This window comes from Neolamprologus multifasciatus, chromosome 4 (assembly GCF_963576455.1).
Source record: "Neolamprologus multifasciatus chromosome 4, fNeoMul1.2, whole genome shotgun sequence".
Taxonomy (NCBI): domain Eukaryota; kingdom Metazoa; phylum Chordata; class Actinopteri; order Cichliformes; family Cichlidae; genus Neolamprologus; species Neolamprologus multifasciatus.
Genome location: NC_140442.1, coordinates 1,705,146 through 1,728,333, shown reverse-complemented (window position 1 = coordinate 1,728,333; position 23,188 = coordinate 1,705,146). Strand labels below are relative to the sequence as shown.

Genomic DNA, 23,188 nt, shown 5'->3' with positions numbered 1-23,188 from the left:
TCATCGATACTGCTGCGCTCCCCCTGGCGGGCGGCGGAGGAACTGCAGCTGAAGACGGCGGCGCTAGTGGGTCGAGCTTCGTGTCGATTCGTCCTCTTCTTCGGTTTAATCATCCAACGACGCGTTGTTTGACCGAGAGAAAGGCTGAAGCGGCGCTGTCTCCGTGTAAATGGCGTCTAACGGTAAGTGAAACGGGCAAATCTGTCTGGGGTCTGGGCGTCGGAGCCGGTTAGCTAAAGATAGCATCACCTTCACCTGCCGGTGAACAGAGGACAGCTAGCGGCTAGCTGCAGTTTAAATGGCTCTCTGGGGGCGTGGCGTCCAGCCTTTATTATCACATTTAATTCATGCAGGCCTTACGCCACCGTTTGTCCGGCTGCAGGACCGCCCCGCCACCTAGCTAAGGTTAACTCTGTGTAACCGAAACTGCTCCGGTACGGTTAGCTCGCCGTTAGCCCGGTTTTGCTGCTGACCCAGTTTCTGGTGGCTCACTGCGGTCTCGAGCAGAGTAACCGCCCCCCTGTGCCGATCCCGCTGCTTTAACCCCTGTCCTCGGTTTATTAGAAGGACATCAGAGCGGAGACCGAGCAAACCCAGCTCACCTACACCGGGCGGGTTCAACTCAACCCCAAATAATGAAAGATTTTTTCATTATTGATTTTTTGGCATCTGTGGGCTGGATTATTAATAATGTCAGGTAAAGAGCCTGCAACAACACAGAAACAGTCACATGGCCCCCTGTGAGGAAAAGTCCTGTTAACAGGAAGAACCCTGCGTTAGAACCAGGATCAGGGAGGGGCAGCCATCTGCCTGATGGGGGTGAGGGAAGGGAGCAGCAGGCTGGGTGTTTGAGCTGGAGGGTAACCGACAGGGAGGGCTTTGCTATTCCAGAAAAACACGAAACAATAGATAAACACACAATAACAAACAATAACAAACAATAACAAATAACAAACAATAGATAAGAAATAGATAAACACATATTTCCAAACATATAAGCACAGGACACTCAAAGTTTAAAAAGGGCGACTGTATCTGTGTTTGATTGGATCAGTGAACTCACAACACACACTAGAGCACAATATCCTCGTCACATTTCCATTTGTGTTGCCATTTTCATGCAGTGTCATGCTTTAAAGCTCGCTGCACACACCAATGAGACACAGAGATACTTCTGACCTGCACAGGAAGCTCTAGACTGATGTGAACTGCATCATTAAACTGAGCTGCACTGCAGTAGCTTATCAGCAATATGGGTGTTTTTCATTATCATGTGATTTAGTGTAACTTATAGCTGAAGTGTGTCAATAGGATTCAGCTGCACAGTGACTTGATTAGGTGGATCAGGACCCCTGAGGCTCGTCCATAACACCGAGCTGGGGGTAAGAGAGCAGAGATAACAAATGATAAGATGCAGAGTGGTGTGAACGAAGAAGAAATGCTCAGTGCATCATGGGAAGCCTGTCGGTTCGGGGTCACCCGATCCAGCCCTAACTATGTCAATAAACAAAAGTTTTAAGCATAATCTTAAAAGTACTGAGTGTGTCTCTCTCCCACATCCAGACTGATCTGACAAATTTGAATTCAGTGGATTTGGTGTCTGATTTTTAATGTATTCATAAATAGTTTCACAGTGTTGCAGTCTGAAACACTTTAAATCGTCTGTTTTTGTTAATTATGTTCGGTTTGGATAGATCTCCCGGACATGGATTAAATCTAGTCCCAGACTAAAAGAGAATCAGTTTTAGTCCATGTCATGAAAACTGAGCCTAAGTATTACCATTTCCCATTTCTGGATGATAAAAAGCAGTGATGTGGCCTACAAAGTGTTTTTACAGATAGAATATAGTTTATTCATTTAATAATTACCATTAAAATGTGTCTTATATAGTTACTGTTGAGTTTGTGAGGTTATAGATCATGTCTGACACTGTTTGGATGTTTTATTGCTGTCATCAAAACTGACTTTAATATTAACCTTCTCTGCTTTTTCCCACAGATTATTCCCAAACATCTAACCAGGGGTAAGTTATGTAAATCATGTCTTTATTCATTCATGAAGCTGTCAGTCATTCATACATTTAGCTTTTGGGTTAAAACAAGAAAAGTAAGTCCTTGCATTTAACCGTGGAAATGATTTTCTTTTGTAAGTGAATGAAAAAAATTTGAAGCGGTGTATTCTTGGTTGGTGTGTGCAGCTATCCATCCTATGGTGGAGGTGGCGGTGCTAGCCAGGGCTACGGTCAGTCGTCTGGCCCGGGTTACGGCCAGCAGGGCTACGGAGGCTACAACCAGAGCTCGGACAGCAGCTCCAGCTCCTACAGTCAGGGAGGCTATAGCGGCTACGGCCATCCTCAGTCAGGTAGAGGAAGCCCCAACGTCCGCCCAAATCCACAGTCACTGTTTTCCAGTCACCTGTGACTCAGTTTCCTTTTCCCAGGTGGATACGGGTCTCCATCCTCCAACCAGGGCGGTGGCGGCGGTGGTGGGTATGGTCACTCAAGTCAGTCCTACAGCTCCGGTGGCTATAACAGCAGCAACCAGCCGTCCAGCATGAGCTACAGCCAGCAGTCGTCATTCTCCGGGTACAGCCAGCAGCAGCAGCCTCCTCCTCCATCCTCTGCGGGGTATGCTCACGTTCACCTCGCCTTTAATTCACTGATTTCTGCCCCATCTGCACAGGGGACAGCAACCACAAACCTCACTGACTTTACCTGCGGTGTGAGAGAGGAGGATGCTGGGATAGCAGGAGATGGAACAAAATCTAATGTTCATACTGGTCCCCAGTATAAAGTACAACAAAAGCCGAGCTCAGTCTCAGTAATTCAGTGCTTATCTCTATGATACTAATCCTAATAAAGCAGGTGCTCTGTTCTTCGTTATATTATAGGTCAGCCTAGAGGCCGAACTAGTTTAAATCCAGCCTCAAACATTCAGAAAATAGAACTTTAAAAAAGGCGGCCATGCTTGATGCTCAACTGTACTGCAGTTTCATGTGAGTACAGCAGGGGGCGCTCCAGTTATAGGTGCAAACTTCCTCTGTGGTGAACTCAGCTCTCTGCTGATCGGTATATGTCCTTTGAAGCCAGCGTGGACTTGCAGACGGTGACCCTTTTAGCTAATTTCATCATACAAAGCCTTTTTTAAATTCGTTCAGGTGTGTCGACGTGCACGTGTCCGCTGCCACCTGAACGTCTCTTTACCTCTACCTCTGTTACTGCGGAGGCCAAACATGTTTTCATGTGCATGAGTAGCTGCCAAGTGAATGATTGAGATTACAGCATTGAACAAAATAATCAGGATTAAGGTTTTCACCATAATTGAGCAGCTGAAGTTTGAGTCTCTCATATGTGAGCTGCCATGTTGCTTTGTAGTCTTTAACACTTCCTGTTTTCTAACAGCTATGAAGGCAACTCGCCAGCTCCCGCCTACCAGCCACCGAGCAGCGGAGCGAGCGGAGGCGGTTACGGCAGCAGTGGAGGGCAGCCTGGTGGTAACTACGGGGGAAGCGGAAGCCACCCACAACCGTCTCAGCACGGAGGAGGTCACTACAACCAACCGCCGAGCTACAACACCCCTCCTCCGCCGAGCTACAGCCAGCAGAGCCAGTACGGGCAGAGTGGAGGTGAGGGGTTGTGTGGTTGGTGATTACTGATTGAAAGCATCAGTGTTTGGTCTGCTGAGGTTGGAACTTTCTTTCAGGATATGGAGGCGACAGCCCGCCGATAAGTGGAGGAGGAGGTGGAGGATACGGCGGTCCTGATGGAGGTTATGGAGGTCAGGAAGGCCGTGGGGGCAGGGGCCGCGGTGGAAGCGGATTTGGAGGCCGCGGCGGTGGCGGATACGATCGAGGTTTTGACCGAGGCGGCCGAGGTGGTCCAAGAGGAAGAGGAGGCATGGGGTAGGTGTTATCAATCATTGACTTATGAGTCACAGAAGCTCAGGGCTGTGCTACATCTTAATGTCTCCACCCATCTGGTTTCACATGGAGCCGCACTACTTCTTTTTTTTCCTCTAAAAAAAAAAAAGAAGTAGTGATTCATATTTACACCTCTGACCTCACCTGCTTGTAAGAGTATGTAATCCTCAGCGCTGCGAGAGATCCCGTGGAGCACCTCTCCACCCAAAAACGCTGAAGACCACATGGCTAAAGGTCCAGTGAGTCGACATGTGGTTGAAAAGTGAAAGAGCCAAAGCTGCGAATCATCTCTGCAGACTCCTCAGACGATAAAACAGATTCAAACCCAGACCCTGCTGCTCTGAGGCCACTGGACCACCTTACCACCAAATCAAAACGAAACATGAAAAGGCCACGAAAAAGCAGTGTGTTCTGAAACATTACAGCACTCATAAGAACAGGTGAAGGAAACTCATCTTTGAAAACAGAAGGTGGAGGCAGCGAGGAGAAAGCATGACCTCAAACAGGCTTATTTCATCTGCCTGCAGGTGTGTTTTTACACATTAAGAGCACAAAGGTAAAAGTTTTAAAAGCCAACATCTGTGCTGTGATATCAGCTCGTCCTATAACAGAGAGGACGTCCACTCAGCTGGGTTTTCTTGGTTCATGGTGGTTTGCGTTGTGGTCCGGTTGACTCTGTGCAGACCCGCCTGACAGTGTGATGAGGTTAAAAACAAATAAAAATAATCTGGTCAAGAATGGATCAGTAAGCCAAAAATGAGAGGCTCACAGCCAGAACACAAAAACAACACTGCAGCCGAACGCGGTTTCTTTTATTTTGAAAATCTGCGCTTCACTCAGCGCTACTTTGTGGCATCCAACATGGGTTGAAAGTACTGTTTCCTGTTCTGCTTAGACACAACAGAATGATCGGTGCTCTCTGATCAGAGAGGATGAAATAAATCGCACATGCTGCCAATATATGGATTATTTGTTCATTATTGAAGTATTGATGTTATTTCTATGGACGTCTGACAGGGTTCATTCAGTGTTTTGTGCCATTATGCACAACAGGTGGCACACCTGTGCATTCCAAAACAAAGTCATAAATAATAAAGATACAGCTTGAGACAATAAATAAGGAAGCTATTATCAGCTGCCTCGTCAATAAGATCCTCGTCATGTGGCTGAACTTCGTCTCGTCTCCAGCTCTGATGCCTCAGTGAGCTCGGCGTCGTGGCAGAATCTGGTTAGTGTGGACCTCCGTTTAAAAAAAACTAAACAAAACAAGAACTGTCACCAGCTGCAGTCCAAGAGGGTGGAGTCAGGCGGAGGTGGAGTCAAATGAGAGTCTGTCCAGCTCTAACTCCAGAGTGATGGTGACACACAGTAGTGATGCGGCCATCGAACTATCGACTGTGAAAACGCGAGCATGGCACTTTCAAAATAAAAACAAAGGAATTGTCTATGAATGCTGATGAGGCTGTAGTCTTACATGGATGTTTTAAAGTATGGGACACACTGAAGATGCTGGGATGTGATTCAGATTTGTCATTTTCAATAGAATGATTGTTTTAATACCACTGACCCGATTCATCTGTTCCAACCTTGGAAAAGAAAAGATGCAAATGTAAAAACGAAGGCTCAGCTATGATACAAATCAGAAAGCACAACCACAAAAACTCCAAACAGCTCAGGAGAAACTGAATTCAATATCATTCATTCATCACACATCACTGTGAATTGTTGTTGGTTATTCTCTCAGCTCTGATGCAGCGCTGGGAAAACTACGTGTTAGTAAAAGTTACAGGTGCACTAGCAGGATGCTGTAATAAGGCTAATGCACAAGAGAAAAGTGCATGGCCACGGGTGATTGGTGTTATTACCCAGAGGTCTGAATACTTGCAGAGGCCTCGGTGGTTTTGGGTGGAGCTGGATTAAAACAGCAGAAATGGATAATGGGTTGGAGCAAAGCTTCGTAAAGCCAATGATTTAAATGTACAGAACAAAGAACATCAGCACTGAATGCTTGAAGCTGTGAAGCATAAACCGGTAAGTTGATGTTTTTGTTCTTCTTACGAGGTTACGTAGTCTCTCGTTTTCTTCTTTGTGACCTCATGATGTTAGAGCTGGACTCAGATAAACTAGTTTCCCATTCCATTATGTATTTTCTCATCCATCGTGTACTTCCTGTACATCTCCTTCCACACTGGGTCATCTCGATATTCGCCACAGTGAGAACTAATCAGCTGATAAATCCAAGTTTACAAATGACTTTGGGGTGTTATCAGTTTTACGATGGATGAACACGTCAAAGAAAGATAATGGTACGTGTGTTGTGCCACATCTGGAGTTCAAAAATGCCATTCAGCTATAAATAGTAAAGTATACAGTTGCTTCAGAAAGTATTCAGACCCTTTGCACTCTTTTTGTTTTAAAATACATTTTTTATTTGTAATTAATACTTTGTTCATCAATCTATTTTCTGCCAGTCAAAGGAGCTTGCAAAGAAAAGCGTCTGGACTTCTTTAAGTTGCTTGAAGACGTTTCACCTTCATCCGAGAAGCTTCTTCAGTTCTAAGGTCAAATGGTGGAGAGTCCCAGATATAAACCTAGTGGGAGTTTCCCCCCACAGAGGGACAAAAGGACCCCCTGATGATCCTCTAATCGCCTGAGCCAAGGTGTGAAACTGGGTGTGGGTCCCAATCAGCCAGAGAGCTCGTTGTGAAACCACCCTATCATGTGATTTCCTGAGGTCAGATGGTCCAGGATGTGAGTGGGCGTTAAGGCGTCTGGGGAGGGAACTCAAAACTGGATTATAGATGGCAGACAGTTGGTGTCGTAAACCACCGCCTCTGTTCAAAGATGGTCGCTCACAGTGGACATAGATGCTTCTTTCAAACCATCTGTCCTCGCTGTCCAAAATGTGAACATTGGCATCCTGAAAGAGTGACTTTTGACCTTAAGATGCAGATGAACTGCTGAGTCTTGTCCTGTGGAGGTGGCTCTTCTATGTTGTGCCATGCGCTTGTGCTTGTCCTTTTGTCCCTCTTTGGGGGGACACTCCCACTAGGTTTATATCTGGGACTCTCCACCATTTGACCTTAGAACTGAAGAAGCTTCTTGGATGAAGGTGAAACGTCTTCAAGTAACTTAAAGAAGTCCAGACGCTTTTCTTTGCAAGCTCCTTTGACTACGATGACCTGGATGACTGAGAACCTTCACAGACCTATTTTCTGCTACTTAGTTGGTCCAAGACATTGACTGGGCATCTAACCAAAGATGCCCCACCCCGTCACCACCATGTTGTCATGGGGAAACACTGAGGTTTTCTGAAGCCAGCTAAGAGATATAATCTCTCCAGCATGTCCTGGATTTGTGACGGGGCCTCCTCAGCTCACACAGGAGATGTCGCGATCACCTGAGAGCCCAAACAGCTGTCAGAGTAGGTTCATTTCCCCCACGTATCCTTAACCTTATTGGTTTGGTCAGGACCCTCAGGTGAGAGCAGAAACGTAGATCGTTATCAGTAAATCGACAGTTTTACCTTCGCACTCAGCTCTGTCTTTACTGCAAAGACTGGTACTGCCTGTCCAGCAAATCTCCAAGACCATGGTTTCCCTTCACCATGGGTTGTTTCTAGGAAAATAAAATATAACTTCCATCCATCCATCTTCATCCGCTTTATCCGAGGCCGGGTCGCGGGGGCAGCAGCCTAAGCAAAGAGGCCCAGACCTCCCTCTCCCCAGCCACCTCCTCCAGCTTATCCGGGGGAACACCAAGGCGTTCCCAGGCCAGCTGAGATATAATCTCTCCAGCGTGTCCTGGGTCTGCCCCGGGGCCTCCTCCCAGTGGGACATGCCCGGAACACCTCACCCAGGAGGCGCCCAGGAGGCATCCTTGTCAGATGCCCGAACCACCTCAGCTGGCTCCTTTCGATGTGGAGCAGCAGCGGCTCTACTCTGAGCCCCTCCCGGATGACCGAACTTCTCACCCTATCTCTAAGGGAGAGGCCAGCCACCCTTCGGAGGAAGCTCATTTCCGCCGCTTGTATCCGCGATCTCGTTCTTTCGGTCACTACCCACAGCTCGTGGCCATAGGTGAGGGTAGGGATCTGAATACTCAGAACGTGCACGGCTAGTTAGATGTTTAAACCAGTAACATCCCTGCTGAAACTTTCTGAAGCGACTCTATGCGCCGTTTATAAAAGGTACAAAATAATTACCCAAGTAGACAAAGAAAGGTGGAAATGTAATCTCCAGGAAAGACAGATTGGCTTCAAAACGACACTGCTGTGCATTAAATGTAAGGAACCCAGCGAGCCTTGCTCGTAAACTTCTGTATGCAGACTTAAACTCCGTACGGCGAGTTTTTCATCTTTGCTTGTATCTGAAATGTTTCTATAGAATAAAGTGTGACCTTCACTCTGCCTACAAACTAACACACCTCAGTATATCACCATCACCTGCCTTTTTCACCTGTTACCACCACCTCCCCCACCAGCCCTTGCAGGTTTACTGTACCATACTCTGCTTTAATCACTCTTTGAATCTTCTCCTAGGCTTTTACCTTCTCTCCAGGCTGGCTTTCTGCTCTTAAGCCATCATTTGGAAAATCACATTATGGGGAAGTCAGATTTAAGTCTTCTAATAACACAAGGATATATTACTTAAATACTAATCAGTCATTTTGGAGAAAAGTCTCAAACACTTGGGAATTGCTGCAATTTGTGTAAAGACAGGGTGTCTACGGGTCCTTAAAAAAGACTTGAAACTCTAAAAACCCCTAAAGAAGAATAACATTTTCTTGAATTCAGTTAAGTGGGTCTCAAACATTTTAAAATCATGTCACTGAGACAGTTTCCAAGACACAAAGCTGCTATTTTGGCGTCCTCTGCATAATTAGGTAACAACAATGTGACCGCATCAATTTTTCGAAGCCGACGCTGTACCTGCGAGAGAGCATCAAATGATGTGTAATCTACCTGGTGAATAGCAGCTAATGGTTTGGTCTGCTTGAATTGAAGATAAGTGGAAAGAGAAAATGGGTGGGGTTGGGTTTGCTACACACTTTTCCACTAACGTGTTCTTACCAGCTTAATTTTATAGAAGGTATAAATATTAAAGTACTTTCACCCGCTGGGTGAAAAATTGTGCCTCATTCAGTTCGGTTTTATTTATATAATGCAGTTTAGAATGGCATCTCATGGATAATTTTACCCTTTTAAATTGTTTCAAAGTATAATTTTTAGCTTTACTTTGTGTAAAAAGCATTGCAGACAGTAACTGTTTTATCTCAGGATCAAAAGTACTTTAAGTTAAAGCCCAGTGAGACCCAGCCTCAGGCCTGAGCAGAGAGGCCCTGCTGTCCAACCTGCTCAATGATCGAAAAGGAAAGAAGGTCAAGCACACGTGAATAAGAATAAAAATACTTTTGGCTGTTAAAGCCTGTGGCTGAAAATGCTGATAGAGCAGTCTGTGCCGTGTTGTTCAGACTCGGGAATAAAAACAAATGAAAATTTGACCTGATGTCAGTGTGTTTTCACCTTTGTGTTACTCAAAGTGAAATCTTTAAGGTCTGAAGGTTCTAAATTGAAGTCGTTCATACCTGTAGACACCCTGTGTTGAGTGAATAAAGGTTTTCTGAGACCTTTAAAGAAACAAACAAACAGCACCCACCAAGGGATCAGAGCTCTGATGTTTGGGTTTGTTAATTCTCTGATGAAATCAATGGAACTTGAAAGTTTTTACACCTTCTGAGTCAGAAATGCAAATTTCAGCTAACAGGGTTTGTACACTGGCCTCTTGTCCATGGGTTATATCAACATGCAGTAAGGGTACATTTGGACAATGCCAGCGAGGAGGGGTGGGTTTAGCAAAGACGCTGTGAGAGTGAAGGTTAACCTCAGCCCATTGAGAGAAATCGCTGTCAGCTCCAGCCTTCAATGCGTGTCGTTTTTCTCTTCCTCTTCATCAGAATGGGCGATCGTGGAGGATTCAATAAGTTTGGTGGTAAGTGACAAAAAACTTCAACACTTGAGTGAAAAGGTGTGTCAAAGCTAAAAGGGAGTAAGCTCAAACTCTGGTACTTCAAGTGTGGCTTGGGGGATAAAACTTGATTCTGTCTGAAAAGCTGAAGAAAAAACTATTTAACAGTGAAGGTCAGGCGAATGTTAAGACTTTTGATGTATACTGTCTCTAGCATGACTACAGATAATAACACCCATCGTGTTTTGTGTGTTTGACTTGAAATGTCCATCGGAGGGAGTTAAAACTGCATCATTAGCCCTTCCACTGCTCCTCTGGCACTTGGTGTTTGAATTTGAAGTGTGGATGGTGACAAACTCAGTGACTGAAGTGAGATAAGTGTTGCTTATCTTATCGTGTTGTGCAAACGTGACAAAGCGCGTTAAATGGATGAAATGACCCTAAATGGCTTTTAAGGCTTGGCTTGAAAACCTGTTGATGGATGTTTTGATTCTGTTGTACTTTCCACCAAACGGTTGAAAGGTAAAAACTGGTTGGGTTGCACACACTGGGAATTTTTTTTCACATGACACTGACTCTGGAACTCACGGTGATGAAAACTGAAAATTCTTGGTTCAGTTGCAAATCCATTTGGAACAATAGAACAAGAGGCATGAATGCTTAGTCACACCCTCAGATCTGGGTTGATCGTATAGAAAGGCGGGCATGCTTTAGCTTTGTTAAAGTTAATTCAGGTTATTTGTTTACAGTGAGAAAGCCCCTATCTAAATTCTTACCACTGCATCCGAGAATATGCTCATTCAGGCTGACGAGGGTTTTGCTTTTGTTCTTTTGTGATCATAAAGAGATTAAGTATGGCGGTAACTTGATGCATTCCACTGTAGTTCTACTACATGTCTGTAGATTCTCAGTCATCCAGTCATGGTAGTTTTGAGAGCTTGAAAAGAAGGTGACTGGACTTCGTTGGGTTTGCAAAGACGTTTCACGTGGTGAAACTCCCTTCAGTTCTAGAAACAAGAGGCGGAGAGTCGCAGGTATTTAACCCACAGTGGGGTAGCTCTTGAGAATGTTGAGAATGTCAAATTTGAGAATTTGACAAGATGAACGTTGGTTTGAAAGAGGCTATCGATGCCTACTCTGAACGACGGCTCATGTGGCACCTGCAACGGTCAGTAGTGGGAACTGAAGAAGCCTTTTTGGATGAGAGGTGAACGTCTTCACAAACCCAAAGAAGTCCAGTCATAATCTTTTTTTCAAGCCCTTCAAACGGTTTGGACAATATTTCTTGAAGGAAATGTTTTCAGTTGTTTACAATCCTGCTCATAAGAAGCACAAACTGATACGGATCGGAGAGTTTATATAAATGTGGGCTTTATTTAAATTACCAAATTATTTTAATTAAAATTTACAGGTAGCACGTGCAACAAGGTTTTAGCAATAAGTGGTGTTTACCCCGCATAGCCACTGTGTCTGTCTTGGTGTCATTCACCACCCAAAGATTACCACTCCAAGGCCGTTTTGAAGCAGCACAACAGCTGCAGAAAAAGCAAAAGTATGTTGATTGAAAGGTGTTTTCATTAGACACATTGTAAGAGCAAAACAGCGTTCAAAGAATGCCTTTCAAAAATCTCTGGGTAACTGCAAAGATGCTGGACGTTCTGCCCGTCAATTATCTGCTTTAAATCAGCTGAACCTGAAAGTATGAAAAGTTTTCACATTTCTAGTCATTCTTTACTGGTTTTACTGGTGATTCGGGGACTATTACAAAAACATTGCAGGAGGAGGCTCAAATAATCCTGAACCGAAATCTTTGGGAGTCTTCTGAATGGTCAGATATGGCGGTGGGCCACCCCTCCCACCATAGAGCCAATCAGAGTGCTGACTGTATCACTGGACTGGACTGAGCCAATCAGGAAGCTTTTCAAACATCAATCTGTGCTCAGACTCATAACATCTTTTGAATAATTCAGTTGGTGAGAGTATTTTTTTGGAAAAGTTAGAGCTCTTATTTATTCAGCTAGGAACTTCAAAGACTTGCTTCTAGGATGAGTTTTTTGTTTGTTTGTTTTAAATCCTGACCATTAGATTGACGTTACGGCACTTTTTTTTGGATTGTTTCCGTAGGGCTTGGCCTTGTTTGCCCAAACTACTTGGAGATGTTGACCGGGATTCCTGCAAATGGCGAGACCCTGTTGTAGAAGGGCTGTAGTAATCTAATACATACTTACTTAACTCGAACTTTCTTTAAAGATTGTTGAGTAGTTTATTGTAGGGTTTGATCTCACAGGCTCTGATTCTGCACCGTCCTCAGTGTGGGTGGGTATTGATAAGATTTTCACGATTCCGATTCCATTTTCGATTCTTTTTAAAAAGGAGAACACTAAGGTCGATTAGCTTAGAACTTTGTTTTATATCTTCTCTTTGAACAAGATAGAAATTTAGGAGTAACATGGCCTTACAAACCCAACAGTGAGATCTTAAGAGATCCACAGCCTACGGCTCTTCAATGGGGTGTCACTGGGTCCCCAGGAAAAAAAACTGTAAATGTAAAATAATAAAATAAATATTCTTCTGTAGCAATAACAAAGTATAACATCAATTATTCTGTAGCAATTACACAAGAATATCCAGTAATGTCCCTGCCTACAATTAAACACATTCACTTACTGAAAATCATCTGCTGTGGCAAACGGCTGCAAGCCTTTGACCACAAACTGAGTCACTGCTCGGTGACATTCGTCTATCCTGGTCTGAAAGGAGACGCTACGGTAGACTGCAGCGAGAACTGCCAGCATCTGAGCCAGACTCTGTCTCTCATCATGGTCACCTAAATGCACAGTAATGGCAGGTTTTGTAATAAGGCAGATCGCGCTAACATAATCTGCACTGTTAGTTGATTATTTACCTGCCGCATTAACGGGAGAGGACGTGCAAACGTTACCGCTGCTGCTGGGTTGAGATTCACGAGTCCGGAGTTAAAAACACGACATTCATTTTAAGGTCATCGTGTGTTTTGTGAGCAAATGCTTTTGCATATTCGTAGTGTTTCCTCTCTTAAATGAAATATCTACTTTGCAAGTTGTCATCCGTTCTCGTAAAGTATAACCAAACTTTTGAGCGTTTGAGCCTGCCAGATTTACCTGCCAGGTAAATGACGCTCCGCAACGTGGTGACGTCATTCGGGGCGACTGGAATCGATAAGGGAATCGTTTGCAAAAATGGCAAACAATTCCAAGGAATTGAAACAGTGGGAACCGGTTCTCAACAAGAACCAGGTTTCGATACCCATCCCTAGTCCTCAGTGTGGATGGGATCGAACACCATTGTCTGCCCGCCTCTCTGCAGAAAACTTTGGAATCAATTTGGAACAATAGAACAAGAGGCATGAATGCTTAGTCACATCCTCAGATGTGGGTTGATCATATAGAAAGGTGGGCGTGCTTTAGTATAATTAAAATAATCACTGGTTATGTGTTTAGCGTAGGAAAGTCCATATCTAAATTCTCAGCACTGCATCTGAGAATAGATGCTCATATTCAGGTTTCTGGTTGTGGTCCGTTCTGATTCTTCCAGTTTACTCATTGCTGGACTGGGATGTCTTTAAGATCCACAACATCACAAACATCACAAACACCAACGAGGGCGTATTCTTTCTAATGAAAAATCTTCAGTTTAGCTGCAATGTAAAGTTTTTATTGTGCTTATGTGGAACAGATGCAATAGAAAAAAATGTTTGTATTTGAATTATTGAAAGAAATAAAAGGTCATGAAGTCATCGACCCCTGTTAGGGTTGGGCATGAACTTAAGGTTTTCCATCCAGCCAATAAAAGTTCAGCTATCTGCGACTACTGATATAATTGTGGAGAGGGTGGTGTCTAGTTTCCTGATTATTTCCTCATAAGATTCTCAGGGAGCCAATGCCAGATGCTCCACCCTAACCGATAGTTGTTGATGTCAATGATAGTTAAAAATGAGCTCAGTGAAAAATAAACTGGAAACTGAAATCTTGATTTTTAGCTTGTGACACTGATGCCTGCTCATGTTAGCTACGGATCAGATTTTATTTTCTATTTTGGTTTCCTCAGCGAGTTGTGTCCAAAGACTGGTTCTCCTTGTTTGCACAGTCACAAACTAGAACAACATATTTAAAAAAAGCCCCCAAACTAGTCTTTTAACGTCAGATGGACACGAGCAGATCTGCTCCTGCAGGCGGTTTGCCTTTGGCGTCCGATAACCAGTCCTGTGTTTGTTTAAAGAGGGAGCATTGAGCCCAAGTTCCTTTCAGAAAAGTGACGGGACCTGATGCACTGAAGCGCTTCGTAAGGTGTTTGAGGTAATGTCTGAAAACCTGCACAGGTGAAGATGGTTTTCTGAGCGGGTTCAATTGTCAGAATGGCAAACATGGCGTTCGTGTTCCCAGGACGTGTGTTTAAGCAGTTTGCAAGAATCCTTTGTTGAGCTGTGGGAAAACTGACGTATCCAATGGGATCAATTAATGACATGTAGGGCTGTTCCATAGAAATTAAAACAATTGTGTTTCAGTGTGTTTGACTGGTTCAATGATTCTGTAATGTTGGTGGTAAAGAAAACGCTTCAACATGACTGCAGCAATTTTTAAAAAACCCAACATGTAAACAAACCACTTTTAAGGCTCTTTCCAAAGAGTCTGCGTGTTCTCGTTGGAGAAGAAAAGCACCAAAGCCAACGCACAGAAATAGCTGCAAGGCAGTATCTCAATAATGTGGATGGTTGTGTTTTTTTACACTTGTTCCTGGGACTTGGAGCCACTCGCTGACCTCAGTGTGATAACGATAACGGTGAAGCGAATGAGCCGAGACATGAAAAACGTTCAGACAGATAAACCTAAAGAGAGTTTGATAGTAGTGCTGGATATACCTGTGGGGATGAGGTGTGCATGAAATGAATTAACTATTAGTTAGACCATTGTTTGTGTGTGATGTAACAGCTGACCTTTTCCACACCTAACATCTGTTTGTTTTTGTCCTTAAGGACCAAGAGAACCAGGACACGGAGGACCCGGCTTCAGTAAGTGTTTCCTGTTTTCTTTGTTCAGCTACCAACAAAAGTCAAATTTCAGTCGTTGGTGTGATGTCAGTCTGAGAGATGTACTAAAGCCAATAAATTCAGAAGAAACAACTACAAATATTTCCTCCTATGCCAAGAATTTACCAAGACTTGGTTCTCTTGGCTTTATAATTGGCAGACATTTTTCACGTTGTTTTTGTTTTCTTCCGATAATAATGTAAAGCCTATATTTACTGAGCACTTTTAGAGACACTTCTAGAGAATTAACCCTTTTGGTAGTTCCTTTAGCACAGAGGTCTCTATCCCCCGTCCTCGAGAGCTGCAGTCCGGCAGCTTTTAGATGCGTCCTTGTTCCGAAACCCCTGAATCAAATGAAAGGCTTGTTGCCAGGCCTTTGCCTAATTTGATGGTATGCTGCAGAGCTAATTCAACAGTTTTATTCGCCTGTGTTGGAGTAGGCATGCATGTAAAAGCTCCAGGACAGTAGCTCTCAAGGACACCCCTGTGTTACTGCTTGAATTACATCACTTTATATGTTTTTCTAACAGTGCAGGACCAGGATAACTCTGATAACAACACCATCTTTGTGCAAGGCCTGGGAGACGACTACACTGTTGAATCAGTGGCTGACTTTTTTAAGCAGATTGGGATCATTAAGGTAACATATTGATTTGTTTGGTCAGTAATCAATAAAGCATTTACTTGGATATGTCATGTATAGATGGCTTTAGTGACTGGTTAAAATGGTAAAGAAGCTCCGGCTTGATGTTGAAGTTTAACAAAAACTGGAATGAAGCCATTTTCTTTCTTGGTTCTCCGATCGTGTTGGCTCATCATGAAATCTTATGTTACACTTCAGAAAAAGACGAAGAATTTCATCATTTGGAATCTAAATTAATTTCTATCCTTTAGTCTGATTTCCATGGTAACACACAGCACCTGAACCTGGTGCTGTTTCACAGTCCTGGTCTGGACTTTCATCCCTTTCCTTCTGTCCTCGTAGGTAAACAAGAAGACAGGCCTGCCCATGATCAACCTGTACACGGATAGAGAGACGGGGAAGCTGAAGGGGGAGGCCACGGTCTCCTTCGATGACCCCCCCTCAGCTAAAGCTGCCATCGAGTGGTTTGATGGTGAGTTATTAACTCTGAGCTTTGGCTTCCCCATTGTTTGAGTTTCTATTGGTGGTTTAAGGGGTTTTATATGGTTTGTATCTGGAAACTAGGCTTTGATGGAACTGACTGCTAAAGTATAAGACAAATAAGGATTATGTTGAACTGTAACTCATGCAAAGCTACTGTTGGAAAGTCCAAGAATGTGGAGCTAGAGATGAGCATTCATTTCATACCTCACATCTGATCCTTTGATATTCATGGCTTTACTCCAGGTAAAGACTTCAATGGAAACCCAATCAAGGTGTCCTTTGCCACACGCAGAGCTGACTTTGGAGGCCGAGGAGGCATGAGGGGAGGTAGAGGGCGAGGAGGCGAGTCACTTTCTTTTTACTTTTATTTTTAGAAAGTGAAAAACTATAACCTTGTAAACAGCAGTCGGACCACACGGCGCTGTAACAGAAATGCTTGTTTACTGTTTGCAGTGAGTTAAAAAGCTTCAGCCTCGCACTGAAGCATCAGTCACGTGTCCCGCTGACAGATGCTGTGGCGTTTTCTTCTGTGCAGGTCCGATGGGCCGTGGAGGGTTCGGAGGCGGTCGAGGTGGAGGTTTCCCAGGAGGCAACGGTGGCAATGGAGGGGGAGGAGGTGGTGCCAGTGGTGGAGGAGGGCAGCAGCGAGCCGGAGATTGGAAGTGTTCAAACCCGTGAGTTTTGATGACTCCTCTATGACAATAAATTAGAATTAAAAACACAACAAAAACATCTTGTACAATGATTGCTTAAAATATGATGCCAGATTTTTTAGTTTTGCTCAGTCTTACCTTTATTTCATGTAGTAATCTTTCTACGGATCTGTTAACAACATATAACGAGTCTTCCTTTCTTCTCTTCAGTAACTGTGGGAACTTGAACTTCTCCTGGCGTAATGAGTGTAACCAGTGCAAAGCTCCGAAAGCTGAAGATGCTGGTGGGATGTCCCCCATGGAGCGAGGTTAGATACACCTGGATAAATATTAGATAAATAAATAGGTGAACATTTGTTGACTCACAGTTTACTCAGACACTTAAAAAAGGCTTTATGTGTTTAACCGGGCACGCTCTGTTTTGCTTAACTATTTCCAAATCGCTGCAGAGCTGCAACCACGTGAGCTAGCGCAATCATTTTTTTTGCATATGAAACCGGAGGAGTTGTACTTACATCTTATGTCATCAGCTTGTCCTCGGTCACAGTTTCCTTCCACATATAGCTTTGCAAAAACTGCATAAAAAGCACTTGCAGCAACAAAAACATAATATTCCAGAAACACGCTTTGCCGATCCGATCAGCTGTTCATAACACTTCCTACGTTGGAATAGACGTCAGCGCGAACTATCGCATGTCCGCCATGACCTGCCCGAAACCGGAAGTGACGTCATTTTTATGAAAATTGTAGTTTTTACCCTCGGGGCCTTATAAGCCTGTACTGGTGTTTTTAAAATTCATGTTTGACTTCATGCTTTTCTGAATAGTTTCTGGGATGCTTAGAACTCAAATTGCACTGCTGAACATTTATTTTGATGCATATGCTGCTTTTTCTTTGCAAATTTGCATCATAATATTTATTTTCGTTTTTCCTGCAGTGTATAAAAATTGGTGTATCTCAAAAATAAAACTATGAAGACACTCAAAATAAATTTCCTGTGGTGGGAAACTATTTTGTGCAACTTTTTTGTATTTACAGTTTTGAGGGATAAGCCTCTTAAATTTCTCTAACTAGAAATATATGTTAAAAAAACAAAAACCATTTCCAATTGTTGTAGTTTATTGCACTTTTTTGCAATTTATGTAATTACTATGCACTTAATGCAGACATATTATTAAAATCTAGGCTGTAATAGTTGTATTGATGTATAGCAACTTGAAATGCTCCCAAAAATGGCTCCACAGCATGTAAACATATAATATAAGCTCTGGCAGACTTGGTTCTATGGTCGGTCTTAAAGGGTTAAGGTCAAAACATGCATTAAATAAAAAAAAATACATGTAGTTATTATTAAAGTGTGTCGTTGTTACTGTTTCTGCTTCACTCACGCTCTCACGAACTGACCTGACTTCCTGTCACAGATCACAGTTTTGAAATAACTTTCACCCTAAAAGTTCACTTCAGTTAAATTCCATTCATGTTTATTTATATGAATCACAGTTCTCTCAAGGCGCTTTATTGTTTGAGGTAGACCCTACAATAATACAAAGAAACCGAGAAAACGCCAACAATCATATGACCGCCTATGAACAAGCGCTTTGGCGACAGTGGGAAGGAGAAACTCCCTTTTAACAGGAGAGAACCAGGCTCAGGGAGGGGCGGCCGGTTGTGGTGAGGGGAGGAAGACGGTACAGAAGAAGAGAATTAGCAGCCACACGTGGAGGTAACTTTACTTCCTGCCGACCAAACGCTGTTCGATCAGCTGGTTTTTAAGTGAGGCTCTGTTTGGGTATCACTGTGTTCAAGTCTCAGACTGATGTCCGACTGAAACAGAAGCTGAGAGTGTGCCCTCTGACCCCGACGTTCGCCCGGCTGGTTTGTTCTTCTGGTTGTCTCGGCTGCTTTCAGGATGCACTCTGTGTACACTTGTAATGCTTGTGTGTTTAGCTGTGGGAGCTTTCTGTGGTTTAGCCACAACATTCAGGTTCAACCTGAAACTGATTTGTTGAGATCAACAGCACAGCTGTAGTTTACCTGATCAAAGAGAAGAGCACACAGACACGCGTCTGCTCATTTTTACTTTTCATGTATTTCTTTCTGCAGTTAGAGATGTGACAGGTGGGCAGGCTGTAGATTAAATCACGCTTTATTTCATGTCATTGTCCGATGATATAAAATCTACTGAGCTCTGCTCTCTGAGCTCTACTGATGGTTGAAATGAGCGACGACGAGTGAACGCGCGTTAGCATCAGTGTTTATCTCACGCAGGTCATGTTGGTGAGATAATCTTGAACTATTGCATAAATGTGGCTGAAGAACACATGCTTGCAGTGGAGCGTAGCTGCTTATCGCTGTTTCTGGTAAGAAAAGTTAGACGGATTACAAAAGCACAAAGAATGAGGATGCAGATCAAACTCCTCCCTGAGATAACTGATCTCCACACGAGGCGGCTGCAGGACAAAGATGTCTTCTGTTTCCAGGAGTGTGTTTGTGACTTGAAAACAAGTTTACATTTGATCATTTTTAAAGTTTTCTCGTCGTTTAATGATAAGCACATCCTGGCGACCACGTTTCTACATCTGCATCAGGATGGTCGACTTGTACTGTGCGATCGCGTAGTTCTGATGACTTTGTTTGTAACACGCAGACACACAGTTATGTGCTCAAACACACACACAGCAAGAATCAGAATACTTTATTAATCCTTAAAGAAATCATGTAAAAATACTGAGTAAGGAGAAAATAGCAGCTGAAACAACCTGCAGCTGCCGTTTGTCACATGCAAATGTGTCCTATGATGCACGAATGACTAAAGAAAACCTAACCTATGTTTAAAACAAGAGTTTTTAGCAGTCGTTTAAAACAAGCTGCAGATTCAGCAGAGGGAAGCTGGTCCACAGTTTAGGAGCTTCTTGATTCAACAAACAACGAGGAACCGTTAAAACTCTGATCGTAGCATCGGAGCACCTGGACACGCTCTGACCTTCTGAGTTGTAAATTTAACTAGTGATGTTTGAAAAAGGGGAATTTCATCATTCATAGTTTCTCTAAGATGGAGAAGAAGAACAGGGTGACCTGTGAGTTAATGATTGCATTAAATCATAACAAACACAGTTGGTTCATGAAGGAATCCTTCTGCTCTGTAGTGGTTTACTCTGCTGTATGTGTACGGCAGAGCAGTTTCAGTTTTGTGAGTCATGCATTCCCGCTCACCTCATTTGTTTCCTGGCAGGAGGTTACGGAGGAGGCGGAGACCGCAGAGGGGGGTTTGATCGGGGCGGCTTCAGGGGCCGCGGCGGCGACCGCGGCAGCGGAGGCTTCAGAGGAGGCCGAGGATGCGAGCGGGGAGGATTTGGCCCTGGGAAGATGGATGTGAGGTGAGCAACAAGACGCACGGCAGCTCTGTGAGGCGGCGTGCCCGCGTGCACGTCAAGTGTTTTATGGTTCATTTGGAAATCGATGAGTAATCATGACAGTTAACTCCTGGCCTTACAGATGTTTCCAGTATCGGTGGAGTCAACAACACCTGCAAACACCTGCAAACACCTGCACATCGACAGACAGCAGGAGAACTGCTTTAAATATATATAGACACACACACGTGGGAAAACTGATGTCATCAATCATAAACTCGAATTTTACTCGCAGCAAAATGAACCATTTAAGTAAAATCTGAGCTCATTTTGCGTTTGAGCAGCTGGGACAGGCTCCTGTTTCCCAGTCTGCAGGTTCTTCCTTTCATGGAGCTCATGCTGCTCTGAAACCAGCACTGATGGAGCCTCCCCAGATGTGCCAGCTGTCAGTCCCACGGGCACTTTTAGCCTGACTTGGAGTGCTTTGACTGTAAATACAGAAGAAACAGGTTTCACGGGTTAAGATTTGGTCCCACTGATCAGATTTTTTTTAATTCATTTCATTTAAAAATCAGTTTTGTTGATTTTGAAATCATTTATTTATTTCTTCGTCTGAGTATTGACTCAGCAGTGCCTCTGTGGTTTGTGTTGACTTGGAGAAACTCGTTGGCTGGAAACTGCACTGACGTTTTATGTCTTTGTGTTTGGTTTCCAGGGGCGACCGCAGGCAGGAGCGGCGGGGCCGTCCCTATTAGCCCATCCCGGCCGCTCGCCATGATGACCTATGTGTGCACAGGTGTCCGTACCGGACGCAGCCCACCCCTCTCACCTTTTATATCCCTCCTTATTCAACATGTGACTCCCTGTGTTAGTGTTAGCTGTCGTGATTCCTCCACAGTCTGCTCAGCGGGGCGTCGTTTACCAAAACAAGCTTCAACATTTTAATCGATCAGATTTTATATCTGCGCGACTCTCCGGGATCATCACCGGACACCGCTCTGTTCCAGCTTCACGCTTTCACTCTGCCAGAGTAGCTTTGCATGATTCCCAGCTCAAAATATTTATGTCTGAGACGTGAATAAAGATCATCAGCTGGCGTCAGAGAAACGCTCAAAGCGAGCAGATTCAGAGCCGTTACCGGTGTTTCGATCCCTGCTGAGGAACGCGGCACCTCCTCCTGATGTTCGGCAGGGTCAGCGAGCGACGTACGACGGCTCAGACCGTTTGGGATCAAGAAGCACAGATGCCACACCCGCCCGCTGATGCCGGCTCATCCTGATCACGGCCAGTGTGTAAACGAAGCCCCGGCTGTACAGCTGTGTTTAAGAACTTTTTACTATTTATTATTGGTGTTTTTGTATCGTGCTCGTGCTGCTTTTCCAAATGAAAGTGTTGGCCAAGTAACTTGTTGTTCTGTGGTTCTTTTTCACTGTGATGCTTTGAGAAAACCACGAAACGCTCCAGGTTCATAGTTTCAGAGGCTTCAGCTGATTTCTGGCAAACTTGGATTCGATGAAAACAGATGAAGCAATTCCAGTTCTTAGAAATGTTGGATCAGTGTCAAACATTTTTTTCCCACTTTAAAGACTCCCGGTACTGTCAGTTTGTTTTTCACCGTCCTTTCACGCCTGGATCAACCGTCGATGTTGCTCTGCAAAATGTTCAAGGAAGGAAAACATGCCGGTCATCATCTTCAGAAGATCCTGTGAACTTTTTAATTATTTTCAGTTGAAATATTTTCCAGATTTTATTTTACTTTAATGGAGCGTCACATCATCTCCTCCTGAGACGCAGCCTGATCCTTCTGTTCTAAGTTAAACTGAAAGAGGATAGACTAGAAAAAAATACAGGTGACGGCGCTGTGTTTTACAAGTTTTTACAACACATAATTATAAAATCTGATTTAATATATACACAGAAATGACATTTAAAGACATTAAAAACTGAGAAGGACCCAGGAGCAGTTCAGTCAGATGTAATAATATTAAAGTCAGCTGGGGGATCAAATCGATGCAGTAAGTGAAGTAAAGCAAAAAGATGGATTTTAACCCACAAGAGTTTAACAGCTGTTCTTAGAAATCTAGAAATCTCTTAGAAACTGCACAGAGGGCTTGTTACACACAACAGGGTAATAATAAAAGCCAGGTTGTAGTGTGGTTGGAGATCAAACCCACATTACTCTGTTACAGCCCCAAACTGCAGACATGTTGGTGAAACAGAAATGAAGGACCCTTCATGTCTCAGCGAGGGCTGTGAGTTACAGATTTTGTTGAAGACTGCAAGGACAACCGTCAACATTAACTGGATGAAGCCCAACGCTCCTCCGATAGCTCAGGTACAAAAGCTGTCCTCTCCACCATTATTGATGTAAAAAGTCACATGTAAACTTACCTGTAACGACAGGTTTGTTCTGCCTACAGTTTATTTATTAGACCAAGTTGAATGAAGCGCACCGTCAGGCGTCTTCTTTTTACAGTTTTCTTTTTCTTAAAGCACACTTGCTGTTCCAAATGTCAATCAAACATTTGGACTGTAAAAACTGGACTTTTACAGATACTTGATACAATCGTGAGTTTATTTCTGCAAAAGGATTCAAATCTTAAAGAGGAATTTAAAAAGGTTGATTCTGTTCATGTGGACGTAGCGTTTTCAGCGGGAGAAACTTTCATCACTCGTCCAAGTGACTTCAGTCTCAGCTGACTGCAGGTTTCCAACCTCATAAACATGTATAAGACACATTACTCACATATTTACTGATGCGTACCATCATGGTGAGATAAATGGGTTAATAAGCAGACTGTACATCACTGAGCAAGGTCAACACTGACTCCATAAAACAACGATGGGAAAATAAACTGGAAATTGCGGTACCTGAGGATGTTGGGCAATCTGCCTGGAGGGTACAGTCATCATCTAGAGCTGCCTGCTCTTCTTTATAACGCTCACACAGAAATCTAGACTAACGAGAGTGTGGAGGAGTTCTGGCAGATCATGGGCACGTACTCTAATCTTCTTGGAGGGAAGTTTCAGTAATCATGTCCTGAGTCTGGAGTTTCAACATCTCTAAAAACTTTTGGGAAAAATTTTAGGACTTATTCCAGATCAC

At 43.7% G+C, this 23,188-nt stretch overlaps 1 protein-coding gene across 2 annotated transcripts; it reads left to right on the top strand.

The window, feature by feature from the left end:
- The first annotated feature begins 28 nt into the window (after positions 1-28).
- fus (FUS RNA binding protein) lies at positions 29-22,922 on the top strand. 2 transcript variants are annotated; one of them, XR_014873849.1, is made up of 16 exons: positions 29-182; positions 2,000-2,024; positions 2,199-2,362; positions 2,441-2,627; positions 3,402-3,625; positions 3,703-3,901; positions 9,875-9,909; positions 14,897-14,932; positions 15,481-15,590; positions 15,936-16,065; positions 16,320-16,418; positions 16,612-16,750; positions 16,940-17,037; positions 19,962-20,106; positions 20,798-22,235; positions 22,515-22,922. XR_014873849.1 is itself a non-coding variant. In XM_085157877.1 (15 exons), exons 1-15 carry the CDS (start codon positions 170-172, stop codon positions 20,835-20,837), a joined length of 1,644 nt encoding a protein of 547 aa, XP_085014003.1. In that variant the 5' UTR covers positions 29-169; the 3' UTR covers positions 20,838-22,922. The 2 variants fall into 2 exon arrangements, 1 of the variants encoding a protein (XP_085014003.1); XM_085157877.1 differs by having other exon boundaries at positions 20,798-22,922.
- The last annotated feature ends 266 nt before the right edge of the window (positions 22,923-23,188 follow it).